A 17781-nucleotide genomic window follows, 5' to 3' on the forward strand; every position below is an offset into this window, starting at 1 on the left:
ATGCCAAGTCATACCATATTTTAAAAATCATGACAGCTGTGATGGAAACAGGAAGTTTCGGTACAATATTATAAATGCGTACATCAATTTTTGCTCGACCTGGTGCTATCTTTTTGTGTCATTAAAATGAATTATGCCAGAAATGAGGGTGGAAACGCCTTTATGAGCAAACATTGATATAATAACCATCATATCCAATTAAACTTGGAGTCACGCAATTATATGGTGTATGGTCTCACTATGGCTATTTTTTTATTTTACCTTTATTTAACCAGGTAGGCCAGTTGAGAACAAGTTCTCATTTACAACTGCGACCTGACAAAGACAAAGCAAAGCAGTGGGACACAAACAACAACACTGAGTTACACATGGAATAAACATACATACAGTCAATAACACAATAGAAAAGTATATATACAGTGTGTGCAAATGAGGTAAGTTAAGGAAGGTAAGGCAATAAATAGGCCATAGTGGCAAAATAATTACAATTTAGCAATTAAACACTGGAGTGATAGATATGCAGAAGATGAATGTGCAAGTAGAGATACTGGGGTGCAAAGGAGCAACAACAAAAAAATAACAGTATGGGGATGAGGTAGCTGGATGAGCTATTTACAGATGGGCTACGTACAGTTGCAGTGATCTGTGGGCTGCTCTGACAGCTGATGCTTAAAGTTAGAGAGGGAGATATTAGTCTCCAGCTTCAGTGATTTTTGCAATTCGTTCCAGTCATTGGCAGCAGAGAACTGGAAGGAAAGGCGGCCAAAGGAGGAATTGGCTTTGGGGGTGACCAGTGAAATATACCTGCTGGACCACGTGCTACGGGTGGGTGCTGCTATGGTGAGCAGTGAGCTGAGATAAGGCGGGGCTTTACCTAGCAAAGACTTATAGATGACCTAGAGCCAGTGGGTTTGGCGACGAATATGAAGCGAGGGCCAGCCAACGAAAGTGTACAGGTCGCAGTGGTGGGTAGTATATGGGGCTTTGGTAGTATATGGGGCTTTGCTTTTTGAACGACTCTTTTTACTGACTCGATAGTCACGATATGTCTTTCTGATTGACTCGTTAATGTTAGTCGTTCGTTTGCCATGATAGTGCTGGCCGCAGTGAGTCCTAGGCCTACAGCAGGATTAATACACGCTCCTCCGGCTCAGTGGCTCTAGAGACGTGCTCCGACCACCAACTGTGTGTCATATGCGCGCAGGGAAATATATCATGTGCAAAGAGAAGAAAAACACATGTTTAGAACTGAGGATTGGCAAAAAGTTAGGCAATTAATTGTTTGGATGTTATTATTTACACATCTTTGTAAAACCAAAACATACACAGCCTGTATGTCAACGTCATACTTTCAAAATCTTAGCTAGCAGTCATCATCATGAATCAAGTCAACAATCAAGTTGCCTGGATTTAAGGTGTCCTATTTATATCAGTACACCCATAACTGAAACCTTATGACACTTCTATTTGATCAAATAAAAACCTATGTGAGAAATGTTGGTGGAAACGCTTTGGAGTCACGTGATAACATGTTGCGCGGTATTCCCACGACGACTCATCAGTAAAGCATGCAGTTTATTAGGCTACATACGAACTAAATGATGATGAACTTCACATGGTGGTGAAAGTGCAAGGTGATGAGGTTGATGGTCCTTTCCAATAAATATCGAGGGTCTTATTCTGGTGACATGATAATCGATGTTTGGTTGCCATTTGACAAAATAATCTCTCTTTTGTCCATAATAATCTCATCATGAAGGCTATACACGCAATATTGGCAAGAATTTAACTGCCAATACCGGAGGTGGCACACTCGCTATATAAACCCAACATTTTTTGTGAGATAGATTTGAAAATGCGATGGAATCTAATTTTATATTTAGAACATCCGAATTCACCCGCAAAATATAGTTTAATGTGCCCTACTTCCTCACGCACATACTTGTATCCACATGTTTGATGGGGAAATGCGCATATGATTTTTATGCGGATTTTAGAATATTCGCATGAAAATCTGTCGCCAATTGGATGGAAACCACTATTGACCTCCAAACAAAACTCTTTGCTTGGTGGGCGAAACAACGGAAAAACGCTACCTGCTGGAGGAAGAAAGATTTCCCGTCGAGTTGGGCCTCTGTCTTCCTCTTCTGTAGAGCTCGCGCGAGGTGTCAGTGACGTGAAAATATACTTGGTTGCCACAATCATATACACTCCACCTATTTCTACAATTTATTTTCTTAACATATGATTTTAAACACAATCGTGAAGACTAAAAAGCAAATGTTTGTTTTTATTTAAATAAATAAAATATTAGCCCCTTTGACTTTGTGGCTGTGCTAGCTAGTAGAACTCGAAAGACTGGGAGCGCACAGACCCGCCCTCTAGCCGCCATTTTTCGGTCTCGGACTCCATCAGGCAGGAGGAGTGGAGCCGAGTATAAAGAAGGGAAAGACAATTATAGAGGGACCCTATTATTAAACTTTCCAGAGGATACAAATATACGCAACAAACTCTACATTTTTGTTGCTAAAAATGCATGCATTGGAGCGGAGTCACTATTTAGTAAATTAATTTTGTGTGAAGACGTGTTGCAGGCCGCCATTTTTGTTACTGCCTCAAAAGTCTGTCGGGACTCCAGAATAGGATTTTTAAAATATATTTCCGCGAATCGTGCCAATGTTCGACCAAGAAATTCAACAATTACAATTTAGGCTCCAGCGCGCAGCTATTTGCAACATTGTTTCGATATGGAGATTCGTTTAATCTAGTAGTGAGGCGACCTTTTCTGTTCTCATTTAGACAGTGACTGGATATATATTGTTTCATGACATAGATACGATTATATTTTTTTCGGAAGAGGGAACGAAAAGGGGAACCTTGATTGATCATTGTTGCAGCCAGGCATTCTAAATGTGTGTCACTTCTCGTAGTTTGACACCGAGATCTGGCATTTATCATTGACAATAAACGTAGAAACATTATGCTTCGAAGTTGGCTCAAGCTAGTCACAGCCTGTCTCTGAAACGCCAGGTAACGTTTCTATTGGATGTAGCTAGTTGAAACCTGCAGCCTTCGGCTAGAAATTGATTCAAGACGAGTATAGGGCCACGGCTTGCCCTGCCCTGGATCTTCAACCTTTAGTTGTGAAAATCTGTTTCGCATCGTTATCGATCTAGCTTATTTAGGTAACTAGTGTATTTTAATTTATTTATTGTTTAAACTAATATATTTGTTATTTCTATTTTGAGTTAATTTAATTTAGATCAAATATGTCATCTGCACGGTTTGATTCATCGGACCGGTCCAGTTGGTATTTTGGGCCGGTGTCGAGACAGGAGGCGCAGAATAGATTACAAGGACAGAGGCATGGCATGTTTTTGGTTCGGGATTCCTCTACCTGCCCTGGCGACTATGTGCTGTCAGTATCTGAAAACTCCAAAGTGTCCCACTATATCATCAACTCCTTGCCAAGCAAGAGGTTCAAGATCGGTGACCAAGAATTCGAGCACCTCCCAGCTCTTTTGGAATTCTACAAAATCCACTACCTGGATACGACTACACTGATAGAACCTGCCCCCAGGTAAGGAACTGTCATTCACAGGCTGCACCTGCGACCACAAACCACTCAAAGGAATGCAGTTAAATGCAATTAGGACTTAGGTTTGCAAGATATTTAGAATTCCAATTATTTGACACATTTCCTGATATGTGATTGACCTATTAGAAACCGATTCTGATGGTTGTACCACATTTCAATCACAAACTATAGGCTACTAGGCTTATACTTAATGAATAAGTGACCTGATTGACCTCTCTTGTAATGACAAGTGTAACAAGGAATTGTGTAGTTCCTTCCAGTGCTTCTGCCAGTTTGAGTTATTGTTGCTGCATAACCATTTGAACCTTGTCTAGTTGTGTGTTCACAAAGAGGGTCACACTTTAAAAACAGTAGTGACTGCTGTTTTGTGAGAGGAATGTATATATTTCCAGCTTGTCAGCTGATGGTTTCAGTAGTTCAGCAGTAAAACTTGTTAATATTATCTTGAAACAGTCTTTTGAAAATCTACATGTTAATCTGTATTTTATGCTCACCCTCCTGCCCAGGTACCCTAACACAGCGATAGGCACCGGACCCATTCAGACGATGGGGGGTCTAGAGGACAACCTGGAGTACGTGCGAACTCTGTACGACTTCACGGGCAGCGACACTGAGGACCTGCCCTTCAAAAAGGGTGAGATCCTGATCATCCTGGAGAAGCCTGAGGAGCAGTGGTGGAGCGCCAAGAGCAAGGAGGGCCGAGTGGGCATGATCCCTGTGCCCTATGTGGAAAAGCTGGTGCGACCCTCCCCTCACCCTGGCCAGCCCCCTCACAGCTCCCGCAACTCCAACAGCTATGGCATCCCAGAGCCGGCCCACGCTTACGCCCAGCCTCAGACGCCCTCGCCCCTGCCTCCTGGCACCCCTGGAGCAGTCATCACCCCCCTACCCTCCATGCAGAACGGGCCAGTCGTGGCTAAGGCCATTCAGAAACGAGTACCCTGTGCATATGACAAGACTGCCCTGGCTCTAGAGGTAGGAGTTCCTCACTTTCTGTTCTAGTATGGCTTTGTGAAGGGAGGCCTAAATGCTCCCAGTTGTCCCCTATTCTCATATTTGATTAGTTGGTTCACTATGTTGTGTACATTTTATTAGATTTAATGAGCTAGTACTGTGGAAGCTGCATTGTAGTTTGTCAGGAACTATAGCCTGCAGCCACAGTACACATTGTGCCAAATATTATGTATCAGGTCATTTAAATACAGTTGCGTTTGAGACAGTTCTGATGCAGCAAGCATATTCTGTCTTGCATCCCTCATTTTTAAGTAATCTCCTTTCCTCCCCTTTCTCCTCCTATTCTCTGCTCTCTTCTCCTGACCAGTGGTATAGATTCCATCAATCAGTCTGTGTAGATATTTTGTGAGGAAGCGCAAAGTTGTCAGCTTTTTTTGGAGTATAAATGCTGAGGGTGGCGGTGGGTGGCTTTGAGTTCTCTGGACTCCTCTCTCTATTTGTTAAGCTCATCCTCAAGAGCCACCCGCAAGGCTTGGGCGGTATACCACATACCGGGGGTATTTGGAAATAGCCACAAGGTGGTTTTTCAATGCTGTTGAAACTGTTTTTCAATACACTTCTTTATTGTTAGCTACTTTTTAAGTAAATACCTGCAGTCAAATTGTACAATGCGTTAGAAGATAAAGCAGATCGCGTTCTTCATTTCACCTGTCACATTATTTTACATTTTGAAGCTTACTGTAGTTCTCCAGAACAGTTGAGCCAGTCATGTTTGTTTGTAAATAGCACAATGGGAGAAAGTGGGGGGCAATGAAAGTGGGAGCAAGTCCAGCTGTGTATGACAGGAGTGCATTTTATATCGAAAGTCAGTTTTTTTTTTTGCTTCAATAGAGTGATCATGGATGTGCAACTATAGTTTATCTTCACAGAAAATATATTAGTGCAACACATTTGGCAGAAAATAGCTTCATTGTCACCAGATGCCAACAGAAGTGCAACACTATTTGGCTGGCAGCTACACAAGTAAATGAGCTTATAATGAAAAAGCAAGGTTTTTTTTTTTTTTTTTTGCCAAACACGATGCGTGGCCATCATATTTCTAATGTGTATCATAGAAAAAAATGTAAACAGCTACATTTCAAAATGTTTTAGCAGAGAAAAGTAAGCTAGCTACACCCAGAAAAGTAGCTACACATCAGCTAGAGCGCTGTCTTTTGTTAGAATGGCCATTGCCCTAGTGACACCCACTTTATAAGATGATTGCCTGTTTTTGCAATTCGTTTATTTTTGCTTGCGCTCATGAGCATATTTAGCTTAGCAGCCTCCATGGAAATTCATTATTACTTGTGCTGATTTTGTTAGCATTCTGGTAATAGGCTTTTTTGAGTTTTGGTGACCCCTTGTGTACTAAGCCGGTAATACTGTAAATCCCGGTATGAGTGGAAGGACTGCATGAGAATATGAAAATTTGGATAATGCCCAACCCTGGCTCCCGCTCTCCCAAAGATCACCCCTGATGGACAGGTACCCCACAGGGGGAAGCTAGGGCCGATGACATGCCAAGTGGGTATCTAACGCCACCACTCAAACTTAATTTTTGATCTGTTTAACCATTGAAGTCAACTCTCTTGATTATTCTCTGTAGACCTCTTGCTCTGAGAGTGAGAGAGAAATCCTGAGATTATTCAATCATTAGAGGGATGTGTTTTGTGAGTCAGGTCAGTTTGTTCTCATCATGTATCCTCCAGAGCAGATGGAAGGTTTGCATTTAAATTCCCATTTGCCAGAAAGAGAGCCGGGTTGTGTGAATTGCACCACCACTTTCACAAACTAGAGCAAGGCTGACTAATGCCTTGGATTACCATCCTCCCCCAGAATTAAACATAGCTTGAGTCAGTGGAGAAAAATGGGGTATTACGGTAGCTTCCACCACCTTGGATTAAGTCATCTGATTTAATCATGGAAACTGCTGTGGCTCCACATCAGAATCTCTCAGATTTGGTCCTCGTCTCTCTGACTCTGAATATAGTTTCCATCACACCACCTGAGGCAATGGTCACTCTTAACTCAGGTGACTTATTTCATGACTTTGAATGTATTGGTTTGGTATGAACATCTGTAGGTAATGTCCAGTCTCCTTTCACCCACAGGCCTCGACTGTTGCAGTATTTTGATTGGAGATTAGCATGTTGTCAAATGTGCTATTAGTCATAGTGCACATTTTCAGAGGGAGAGATCTGCAGCATTAGTCATCAGTAGCTAGAACTAGACCTCCACACTAAAGTAAACCATCTCTCATTTAGAGATTCTGCTCATGGTGCATCCGTGTTTCCACAGCAGGCCTCTGGTGGGTACAAGTCTGTTGGGGACTTCCCCCTGGTGTTGCTGCACTGTCCTTAAACACCCACTCATCACACATCCACTCTTCATACACACACTTTAAGCATTTATGAGCATGGTCTTTCTAGCATGCCATTTCTATTACAGCATATTGGTTGACGTATTCATATTCCATTCACCTAAGTCTGTAACATGGATAGGTTTAGGCTACTACATGATATTGTGTTAGCTTTGTGTTACACATTATCAGGTTGCTACAACCTAGCTTATGAATTAAAGTTTATAACGTAGGTACACAGGTCTAGAGAATTTTGAATAATCAAGGTGATAGTGACACATTCAATACTGCTTTGCACACTCTTGCCTGCATCTAGCTGATCTAGGGTGTAATCAACAGTGAGTTTCTGTTGGACAAATTCAGGTATTTTTATCTGCTTTTGTTTAAGAAACATTTTTCAACAGAATCAGTGGAATGAATACACCCCTGATGACATGCAAACACAGTTCACTTTCATAGCAGCCACATAAAAACAGCATGATCACTTTGCTCATTGTGTGTATATATAATTCCTTTTCGCAGCTACACTGAACAAAAAAATAAACCGCAACATGCAACAATTAAAATATTTGACAAAGTTACACTTCATATAAGGAAATCAGTCAATTTAAATAATTTCATTAGGCCCACCTCTATGGATTTCATTTGACTGGGAATACAGATATTTATCTGTTGGTACCTTCTTTTTTTTAAAGTAGGGGCGTGGATCAGAAAACAAGTCATTATCTGGTGTGACCACCATTTGCCTCATGCAACGCAACACATCTCCTTCGCATAGAGTTGATCAGGCTGTTGATTGTGGCCTGTGGAAAGTTGTCCCACTCCTGATCAATGTCTGTGCAAAGTTTCTGGATATTGGCGGGAACTGGATCGCACTGTTGATACATGTTGATCCAGAGCATCCCAAACATGCTCAATGGGTGACATGTCTGGTGAGTACGCAAGCCAAGTAAGAACTGGTACATTGTCTGTATCCACAATATGTGTACAGATCCTTGTAACTTGGGGCTGTGCATTATCATGCTGAAAAATGAGGTGATGTCGGCGGATGAATGGCACGACAATGGGCTTCAGGATCTCGTCACAGTATCTCTGTGCATTCAGTATGCCATTGATAAAATGCAATTGTGTTCGTTGTCCGTAGCTCATGCCTGCCAATACCATAACCCCACTGCCACCATGGGGCACTCTTTTCACAACGTTGACATCAAGACCCTGGCGAGACGACGAGTACACAGATGAGCTTCCCTGAGATGGTTTCTGACACTTCGTGCAGAAATTCTTCAGTTGTGCAAACCCACAGTTTCATCAGCTGTCCAGGTGGCTGGTCTCAGACGATCCTGCAGGTGAAGAAGCCGGATGTGGAGGTCCTGGGCTGGCGTGTTTACACGTGGTCTGCGGTTGTGATGCCGGTTGGATGTACTGCCCAATTCTCTGTAGAGAAATTAACATTAAAATCTTTGGCAACAGCTCTGCAGTCATCATGCCAATTTCACGCTCCCTGAACTTGAGACACCTGTGTTGTGACGCAACTGCACATTTTAGAGTGGCCTTTTATTGCCCCCCCCCCCCGCACAAGGTGCACCTGTGTAATGGGCATGCCGTTTAGTCCAATTCTAGCTATGCCACCCCTGTCAGGTGGCTGGTATATCTTGGCAAAGGACAAATGCTCACTAACAGGGATGTAAACAAATTTGTGCACAACATTTGAGAGAAATTAGATTTTTGTGAGTATGAAACATTTCTCCTATCTTTTATGTCAGCCCATGAAACATGGGACCAACACTTTTTACTTGTTGCTTTTGTCTATTTGTTCAGTATATAGTACCAGTCAAAAGTTGACACACCTACTCATTCCAGGGTTTTTCTTTATTGTTACTATTTTCTACATTGTAGAATAATAGTGAAGACATAAAAACGATGAAGTAACACATATGGAATCATGTAGTAACCAAAAAAGTGTTAAACATCAAAATATATTTGAGATTCTTCAAAGTAGCCAACCATTTCCTTGACAGCTTTGTGTACTCTTGGCGTTCTCTCAACCAGCTTTGTGAGGCAGTCCCCTGGAATGCATTTCAATTAACAGGTGTGCCTTGTTACTTGTTATGGCTGCAATCCCGCTAACGGGATCGATATGACAACTACCAGTGAAAATAGAGGGCGTCATATTCAAACCACAGAAATCTCATAATTACAATTCCTAAAACGTATACATGTGTCTCATCCCATTTTAAAGTCATTCTCGTTGTTAATCCCACCAAAGTGTCCGATTTCAAATATGCTTTTCAGCAAAAGCACTACAAACGATTATGTTAGGTCTCCACCAAACCATAATAAGCACAGCCATTTTCCAGCTAAATATAGCATTCACAAAAAGCAGAAATAAAGATAATTCAAGGTTAGTGATTAATTTTATCTTCATCAGATGACACTCATAGGACTTCATGTTACACAATAGATGCATGTTTTGTTTGATAAAGTTCATATTTATATATAAAAATCTGAGTTTACATTGGCGTATTAGATTCACTAGTTCCAAAAACATCAAGTGATTTTGCATAGCCACATCGTTTCAACAGAAATACTCATCATAAATGTTGATGATAATACAAGTTATACACATGGAATTATAGATATACCTCTCCCTCTTAGAACTACCCATCCTGCATCCGGTATATTTGTCATCAGCAACGCTGAATAGCATAGCGCAACAGTCAAAAAAATATTACTCAAATTTTCAAGTGAAATATAGTGAAACACAGCTTAGCCTTTTGTTCATCACCCTGTCTCAGATTTTGAAATGATGCTTTACAGTGAAATCAAAACAAGCGTTTGTGTAAGTTTATCGATAGCATAGCATTATGTACACTTAGCATCAGGAAGCTTGGTCACGAAAATCAGAAAAGCAATCAAATTAACCGTTTACCTTTTGATCTTTGGATGTTTTCACTCACGTGACTCCCAGTTAGACAGGAAATGTTCCTTTTTGTTCCATAAAGATATTTTTTATATCCAAATACCTCCGTTAGTTTGGTGCGTTATGCCCAGGAATACACCGGAAATAGCGGTCATGACAACGCAGACAAAAAATCCAAATTATATCCATAACGTCGACAGAAACATGTCAAACGTTTTTTTATAATCAAACCTCAAGGTGTTTTTCAAATATCTATTCGATAATATATCAACCGGGACAGTTGGCTTTTCACTAGGACCGGGAGGAACAATGGCCGCCTCTCTCTTTTGTGCAAAAATCACTCTGAGAGCCCCCACCTGACCACTTGCGTAATGTGGTCGTTCATGCTCGTTCTTCAAAATAAAGGCCTGAAACTATGTCTAAAGGCTCTAGACACCTTAGGGAAGCCATAGAAAAAGGAATCTGGTTGATATCCCTTTCAATGGTCAATAGGGATGCATAGGAACACAGAGCTTTCTAAATAAGAGTGTCTTCCTGATTGGATTTTTCTCAGGCTTTTGCCTGCAATATCAGTTCTGTTATCCTCACAGACAATATTTCTACAGTTTTGGAAACTTTAGAGTTTTCTATCCTAAGCTGTCAATTATATGCATATTCTAGCATCTGGTCCTGAGAAATAGGCCGTTTACTTTGGGAATGTTATTTTTCCAAAAATAAAAATAGTGCCAAGAGGTTAATGCAACCGCTGTGTCAGATTTCAAAAAAGGTTTACGGAAAAAGCAACCCATGCAATAATCTGAGACGGAGCTCAGAACACTAACCAAATTAGCCGCCATGTATTAGTCAACAGAAACCAGAAAATACATGATAAATGTTTCTTTACCTTAGAATGCAGTCGTAGGAATCCCAGGTCCACAATAAATGCTTGATTTGTTCGAAAATGTCCGTTATTTATGTCCAATTAGCTACTTTGGTTAGCGCGTTTGGTAAACAATTCCAAAGTCGCAAAGCGCGTCCACTATAACGTGACGAAAAGTCCAAAAGTTCCATAACAGTCAGTAGAAACATGTCAAGCGATGTACTGAATCAAGCTTTAGAATGTTGTTTACATATATCTTGAATAACGTTCCAACCGGAGAATTAGAATGACTTCAGATGACCGGGGGAATCTGAAGGGCCTTCCCCTGTGAACGCGTATGGTGAATGCATGGTCAACTCGTGGCAGTGGTGACTATTTCCGGTCTCATTCGACCCCCCCCTTCACATTATAGTCATCAGACAAAGTTCAATTGACTGTTGACATCTAGTGGAAGGCGTAGGAAGTGAAAACTCATCCATATCTCGCTGTAATTTCAATGAGAGCATGGTTGAAAATCTGCCGCCCCCAGAAAGAAGAAAAAAAAACAGGAAGTGGAATTTCTCAGGTTTTTGCCTGCTATATGAGTTATGTTATACTCACAGACATAATTCAAACCGTTTTAGAAATTAAAAGTTCATCTGTGGAATTTATTTTCTTCTTAATGAGCCAATAAGTTGTGTTGTGACAAGGTACAGGTGGTATACAGAAGATAGCCCTATTTGGTAAAAGACCTTGTCCATATTATGGCAAGAACATCTCAAATAAGCAAAGAGAAATGACAGTCCATTACTTTAAGACATTACTTTAAGACAGGTCACTCAATCTGGAACATTTCATGAACTTTGGAAGTTTCTTCAAGTTCCGTTGCAAAAACCATCAAGCTCTTTTGGTTCCAACTGCCATGTCTTTGTGAGACGCAGATTAGGTGAACGGAGCATCTCCGCATGTATGGTTCCCACCGTGAAGCATGGAGGAGATGGGGGTGCTTTGCTGGTGACACTGTCAGTGATTTATTTAGATTTCAAGGTGCACTTAACCAGCATGGCTACCACCGCATTCTGCAGCGATGCTCCATCCCACTTTTTTTGGTCTTATAGGCTGACCACACCGCTCGTGTCGCGTGCGCGAGCATTGCAAAAAAATGTAGAAATCTATGTTATTCAATTATTGCACCCACACTGCTCGCGCGTGCCCGCGTTGCCAAGGGCTAAAATATAAGTAATTCCTATTTCTGACGCAGATCGCGCCGCAAGTCCTGCCTCTCCCATCTCCTCATTGGTTTATAGAAGCAGATACCCACGTGCCATCTCCTCATTGGATATACCCATGTGGGTGATTGAAAGATGAATTGTTTTCGTGGTAATACTATGAAAGTTTAGATGCCAATCACCATATAGGTTAAACGATGAAATAGCCTGGGAGGAGGAGAGATGACTAGAAACGATTCGGTTGACCATATTATTTTAACCTGCGTGTCGTGGTCGTGTTTGGTGTGGGGAGACAAAATAAATGTTTGCATGATGGCGCATGCGTGCAGCTGGTTTGGATTGTTTTTCAACAGGACAATGACCCAAAACACACCTCCAGGCTGTGTAAAGGCTATTTGGTCAAGAAGGAGCCTGATGGAGTGCTGCATCAGATGACCTGGCCTCCACCATCACCTGACCCAATTGAGATGGTTTGGGATGAGTTGGACCGCAGAGTGAAGGAAAAGAGTCAACAAGTGCTCAGCATATGTGGAAACTCTTTCAGGACTGTTGGAATAGCATTTCCTCATGAAGCTGGATGTGAGAGTGCCAAGCTGTCATCAAGGCAAAGGGTGGCTACATAGAAGAATCTAAAATATGTTTAAAACTTTTCTTTTTAGTTACTACATACATGATTCCTTATGTGGTGTTTTATGGTTTTGATGTCTTCACAATAATTCTTCAATGTAGAAAATTGTAAAAAAATAAAGAAACATTTGAATGAGTAGGTGTCCAAACTTTTGACTGGTTCTGTAGCTCTCTGCTTCTCCTTAATTTGGGAATAAATGAAATTGTTCAAAACTGTTCAACTATCATTCTCTCTCTCTTTGAGTCAACTACTCACCACATTTTATGCACTGGAGTGCAAGCTAGCTGTAGCTTATGCTTTCAGTACTAGATTCGCTGATCTTTTGATTTGGTGGACATGTTAGTTCATGCTGCAAGCGCTCCGATCGGATGGAGGACGTCTTCCGGACGTTGTCATAATCACTGTGTAAGTCTATGGAATGGGGTGAAAGCCATGAGCCTCCTAAGGTTTATATTGAAGTCAATGTACCCAGAGGAGGACAGAAGCTAGCTGTCCTCTGGCCACGCCATGGTGCTACCCTACAGTGTTGTTGAGGCTACTGTAGACCTTCATTGCCTAACAGTGTGTTTTAATCAATTATTTGGTGATGTGAATATATTTAGTATAGTTCTATCTAAAAAGGTTAACTTTAAAACATATATTTCACAATTTTTCTGATATTCATCTAGGAGTATAGTCCTCCCTAGGGCTGTCCCCGATAGCTACTCATGGCTTGTCTGCAAGGAACTTGAAACATTGTATCAATTTGGTCCAGCCTTAAGCTTGTGCTAACAAACTTGCAACATTGTTTAAAATATTCTGGACCCTCAGTTAACCATGCTGGTGAGCTCCGGATAGGCACAGTTGTAGGCTATTTGCGTTGTAGGATAAGAAGTAATCAGATATTTTCTGCCGTTTCCACCCACTGATTCAGAACATTACATTTATTTTCTCTTTCACACAGTGGTTATTGAAAGGGAGCGAGCTGGAATGTTTTTTCATATTCTACATTAAGGAAGTATTGTCATTGGATGTATACACAGACTTTGTTTACTTGCTGTTTGAGGTGAAGATAAAAATGACTTTGATAGGCTCCACAGCTCAGTAGTGCTGAGTTAAGACAGTCAGAAATACTATTAGATTCCCAAATGGGCACATTTATAAGCCTACGTTTGCACGCAGGCCTGGTAGCCTAGGCCTACTTCTATGAGTAGTCAGGTGCACCTTACTCAACATTGACAGGAGCGCGCCAAACAAAACAATTAATAAATTGCCAACACGTAAATGGAATGAAATTAACCAAAATTTGTTTCTCACAAGTGTAGCCTAGGTTGCGCGCTCTGTAAACGTGTCAATTCCAAAAATGAGAATGCTAAAAGACTCTAATAATATATTGAATGCAATAACAGAAATTACGGTTACCAAACATTGTAGATGAGAAATTATGGGAATTAACGGTAAATGTACTGCTGGTGATACTGGTGTGGTATCGCTGAGGCCTCCACAATGGATTGGTCCACTGAGATAGGTATCAATCAAGACACACAAATTCTCGCTGAACCAAACAATTGACCAGTCGACTAAATTGGGTCAACCCTAGTCCTCTGAGGAGCCTCCACTGGTCCATATGTGTAAAGTGTTTTGTTATTAGTCTTTTACACTTCATCTCTCTCTTTCTGTCTCTTTTTTTCTAGTCTTCTCATCGCTCGCTCACTCTCGCTTCCTCTCTCACACTCACTAATGTGATCTCTTTCACTCTCTGAATTGCTTAGAGTAGGTCATTTCCTACTGCAGAAACCTACAGTTTAGCAGCAGTCTATTTTGGGGCCTATCTGCTTCCGGAAGCAAAATCATTATTCTGACTCTATCTGAAGGGAGGAATATACCCTGTGATCTACCACCCACCCACTCTTCTTACAGAGAGGCTTACTGAAATCTGGTTATTGCTAAGGTTTTATTATTGAAAATATATTAAAGTTATTCTTAACATAATTTACATTAATGATAAGGACCATTCGCAAAATCCGTTTAGGAAAATTGTATCACCACACAACAATAATTTCTGATATGAAGAAAGTGCTAGTAGCCTATACATTGGGATTTTACACAGTGGTTATGCAGGACCCCATTCACCCATTACTTTGTAATCTTTGTAGTCAGATTAGTTCTACTAAAACTTTTTGGTCGACCTGACCCAATTCACTTAAATGTGATTTATAGATCTGTCATTCTTCATTGAAAGCAAGTCTTAAGCAGGAGATCAGTTCTATGTACTCATTTCTATGCTTCCTGTTTTTAAATTTAGTGTTTACTACTTTTACTTTCAGTTTTTGTACACAATATATTTCACAGTGGTTTATATGGTACAATGATTCTCTACACTATACATTGCTTGTTTTGTCACAAACTGAAATTAAGCTTACTATTAGAATTTTAGCAATCAGGACATGATGGAGCGATTTGTGCATATTGCACCTTTTTTAAATGTTGACTACATTAACATGTTCTTTCACTATGCAAGAAGAGCATGCGTTGATTGCAAAAGACAGTATTAAAGCTGAGGAAATTGTCTGAAGGATTATCGATTTCAGATAGGTCTGGATGACTTCAATGTCCATGAAGCCTCATCTGATCCAATGTTTCTGCAACAACATCTAAAGCCTTCCCTCCACTTTCAGGTTTTAATCTTCCTCTTAACAATGCCAACTTTCCACATTTAATCCTGAGTAAATAGCATGTGGTCTGAAGTTTGGGGTCACGCACAGTGTCACAAAGCATCTGATTTATGGCTTTCTGCTCAGCCTGTCATAACCATAGTACAGTGTCAAATACATGAAGGTTTGGCCAAATCATGTGATGGTTGCGGTTGGCACTTATCTTACATTTTCCACCCCATTTTTCTGTGCTATTAAGGAAAACTCTCTTCTAACGCCATACTCCATTTCTCCTCAGGTGGGTGATATAGTCAAAGTGACGAGGATGAACATCAGCGGTCAGTGGGAGGGAGAGGTAAACGGCCGGAGAGGTCTCTTCCCCTTCACCCACGTCAAAATAATAGACCCCCTGAATCCAGATGAGTGTGAATGACCTGGACCCCAACCAACCAACCCTTCCACAGTGACACCCAAAATGCTGGCTGTCTCCACCCCGCCTGCCAGTGTCACCACGGTTACGCGCTTGCCTGCTTGAGGCTATACTGCAGCGCTCCCTGTTATTGTCACGCCAACCATCGTGCAGCTTTCTGACTGTTTACAGCTACAGACTTAACTAAACTCCTACATCGCCAACTTGGTTACAGTTTGGTCTGTGGTTTTTGCCTTTATGTCCTTTAATGTGTGTTGCCATGGCTCCCACGACGCCATGTCTTACCTGGTCATTTTTTTGTTGTTGATATTTTGTTACATTTGAAGACTTAGGAATTTGTTGAGAGCTTGCTTGTGTGTTTCATCTTGTGGATTGGAGGAGGTTAATGTAAAACAAAACAAAAAAGAGTGGGGGGGGGAGGTGAAAGGTGACTGAACATCACATGAACTGACTGAGGTCAGGAGAGCAATGGCATAGAGGGCTTCAGGTGGGGCCTGAGGTTAGAACCAGCCAGTTAACTGTCTCTCACCAAAAAATCATTCACTGTTGTACCTTAACCACAGCCACACATACACACCGGTAGACCATTACTTGTTTAGGGCAACTGCTGTGTGTGTGAGGATCAGTCTCTTTTCAGCTCAGCCTGTGTCAAGACAGGGACAGGAGGACAAGCGCACATGGATCCTGCCTTGTGGAATAGCCCACAGCCTCAGTGACATGAACCTAGTCGACAGAGTTCCCTTATTTATGTTTTCCCAAGACAACATGTGAAATGGCCATGTGTGATGACATCTTTTTGTTTTATTTGTGCCATAAATTCAGGAGTTCTGCAAGGTGTTTGTCATAGTGTAAGTGCATGGCTGTGACCAGGCTATAGCCAATGTTATAAGAGGGCTTATAAATACTTTTGAGGGGTAAGGGCTTTTCTATGAGACAGATGCCTCTTGCATCCAATGTTATGGGTCATGGGAGGCGGGCAAAGGTTTCATCCGGCCAATGACATCCCATCAATACCTTTCACTGAAAATGCAACTTTCGCACAAGCAATCCTTTCCTCTCCTCTCTCTCTCCAGGTTCCCTAAGGTGGTGATTGGTTACACTTTTGTCTTGTTTGTAGATGGTGTTGACTGTCGAGCACAGGTTCTGGGCAGACAACATGGTTGTCTTTGGTATGTCTGATGTTGTGATGCCAGAGCTGTCCTGCTCTCAGGTGTGTGTATGTGTATGTGCACGCGCTGATAAAGTGCTCTACTAGATCTCTGCTGTAAAGAAGAAAACAGACTTACTCTCCCTGAGTGCTTTCCCTCAATCCCCCTGAGCTTTTTCATTGGGTAGAGTAATACCATTGTACAGCTATCAATCGTGTCCCAACTGTACTGTTTTTGTTTATTATGTTAGCCAGCTGTTAGACTGAAAATTAGACCGAAGGTCGCTTTCTAAAAAGGGAGAAAAAATACCTGTTGGTGGCCTCTGCATGACTTATTGGCCTTGAGGTTTTTCTTCCTGGTCAAATGCTGCTTTGTCAGTTCTAATTTCCTCCAAGTATGAATTAGACTTTTCTTTTTTAATATTTTTTTTTTTTACATTATCTGTGGAATAAATTCTTTCAAATATAGTTTGGTTTTCCTTGTCCAACCTCTCATATTAACCCATTTGATTAAGCAATACACCAATCCTAATTCTTGTTTTTGTTAGGTGAAGATGTTTTCAACCTGCTTCAGATTTTTTTTCTCTCAAGGCATTAAAAGTATTACTGTGCTTTTCCCCTCGTGTTTAAGAGAGCCTCCATGTTGTATTCTTAATTCAAAATGAAAAATTGTGCCTTTTTATTTTCTTATACCATTTACATGTGTTAATATTTCCCATGGTTAACACCCGTGCTGGTATGACCCTTTATGTACAGAACAAGTCAATAAAATGTACATCTACTTCTTTGAAGTTGCTCTGATGTCTTTCTTATGAGATGGGAATACGAATGCCCCAAATAAGTCTCCTGCTCAGCATAGATGGGGTGGGGGGGATGTGTATGTTAAAGTGGAACAGGAGAGGAGTAGGTGGGTGGGATGTTTTTGCTCTCTGCTTCATTTCTATTAGTTCCAGTTTTGATTGTGGCTGTGCCCAGGAGAAAGGAAGCAATTAATTAATGTTAATGA

The 17781-nt window shown here is 41.1% G+C and overlaps 1 protein-coding gene across 1 annotated transcript; it reads left to right on the plus strand.

Moving 5' to 3' along the window:
- Positions 1 to 2369: 2369 nt before the first annotated feature.
- On the plus strand, positions 2370 to 17566 carry LOC112230946 (crk-like protein). The gene is made up of 3 exons (XM_024397376.2): positions 2370 to 3580; positions 4105 to 4573; positions 15497 to 17566. Exons 1-3 carry the CDS (start codon positions 3270 to 3272, stop codon positions 15629 to 15631), a joined length of 915 nt encoding a protein of 304 aa, XP_024253144.1. The 5' UTR covers positions 2370 to 3269; the 3' UTR covers positions 15632 to 17566.
- The last annotated feature ends 215 nt before the right edge of the window (positions 17567 to 17781 follow it).

Source organism: Oncorhynchus tshawytscha, linkage group LG33 (assembly GCF_018296145.1).
Source record: "Oncorhynchus tshawytscha isolate Ot180627B linkage group LG33, Otsh_v2.0, whole genome shotgun sequence".
Taxonomy (NCBI): Eukaryota; Metazoa; Chordata; class Actinopteri; order Salmoniformes; family Salmonidae; genus Oncorhynchus; species Oncorhynchus tshawytscha.

What these genes read in the sequence shown, in the direction of transcription:
- LOC112230946 (XM_024397376.2), top strand. Translation starts at nt 3,270, where the DNA reads ATGTCATCTGCACGGTTTGATTCATCGGACCGGTCCAGTTGGTATTTT. An exon ending in CTGATAGAACCTGCCCCCAG is followed by an intron (nt 3,581 to 4,104) that starts GTAAGGAACTGT and finishes CCTCCTGCCCAG; the next exon opens with GTACCCTAACACAGCGATAG. An exon ending in AGACTGCCCTGGCTCTAGAG is followed by an intron (nt 4,574 to 15,496) that starts GTAGGAGTTCCT and finishes ATTTCTCCTCAG; the next exon opens with GTGGGTGATATAGTCAAAGT.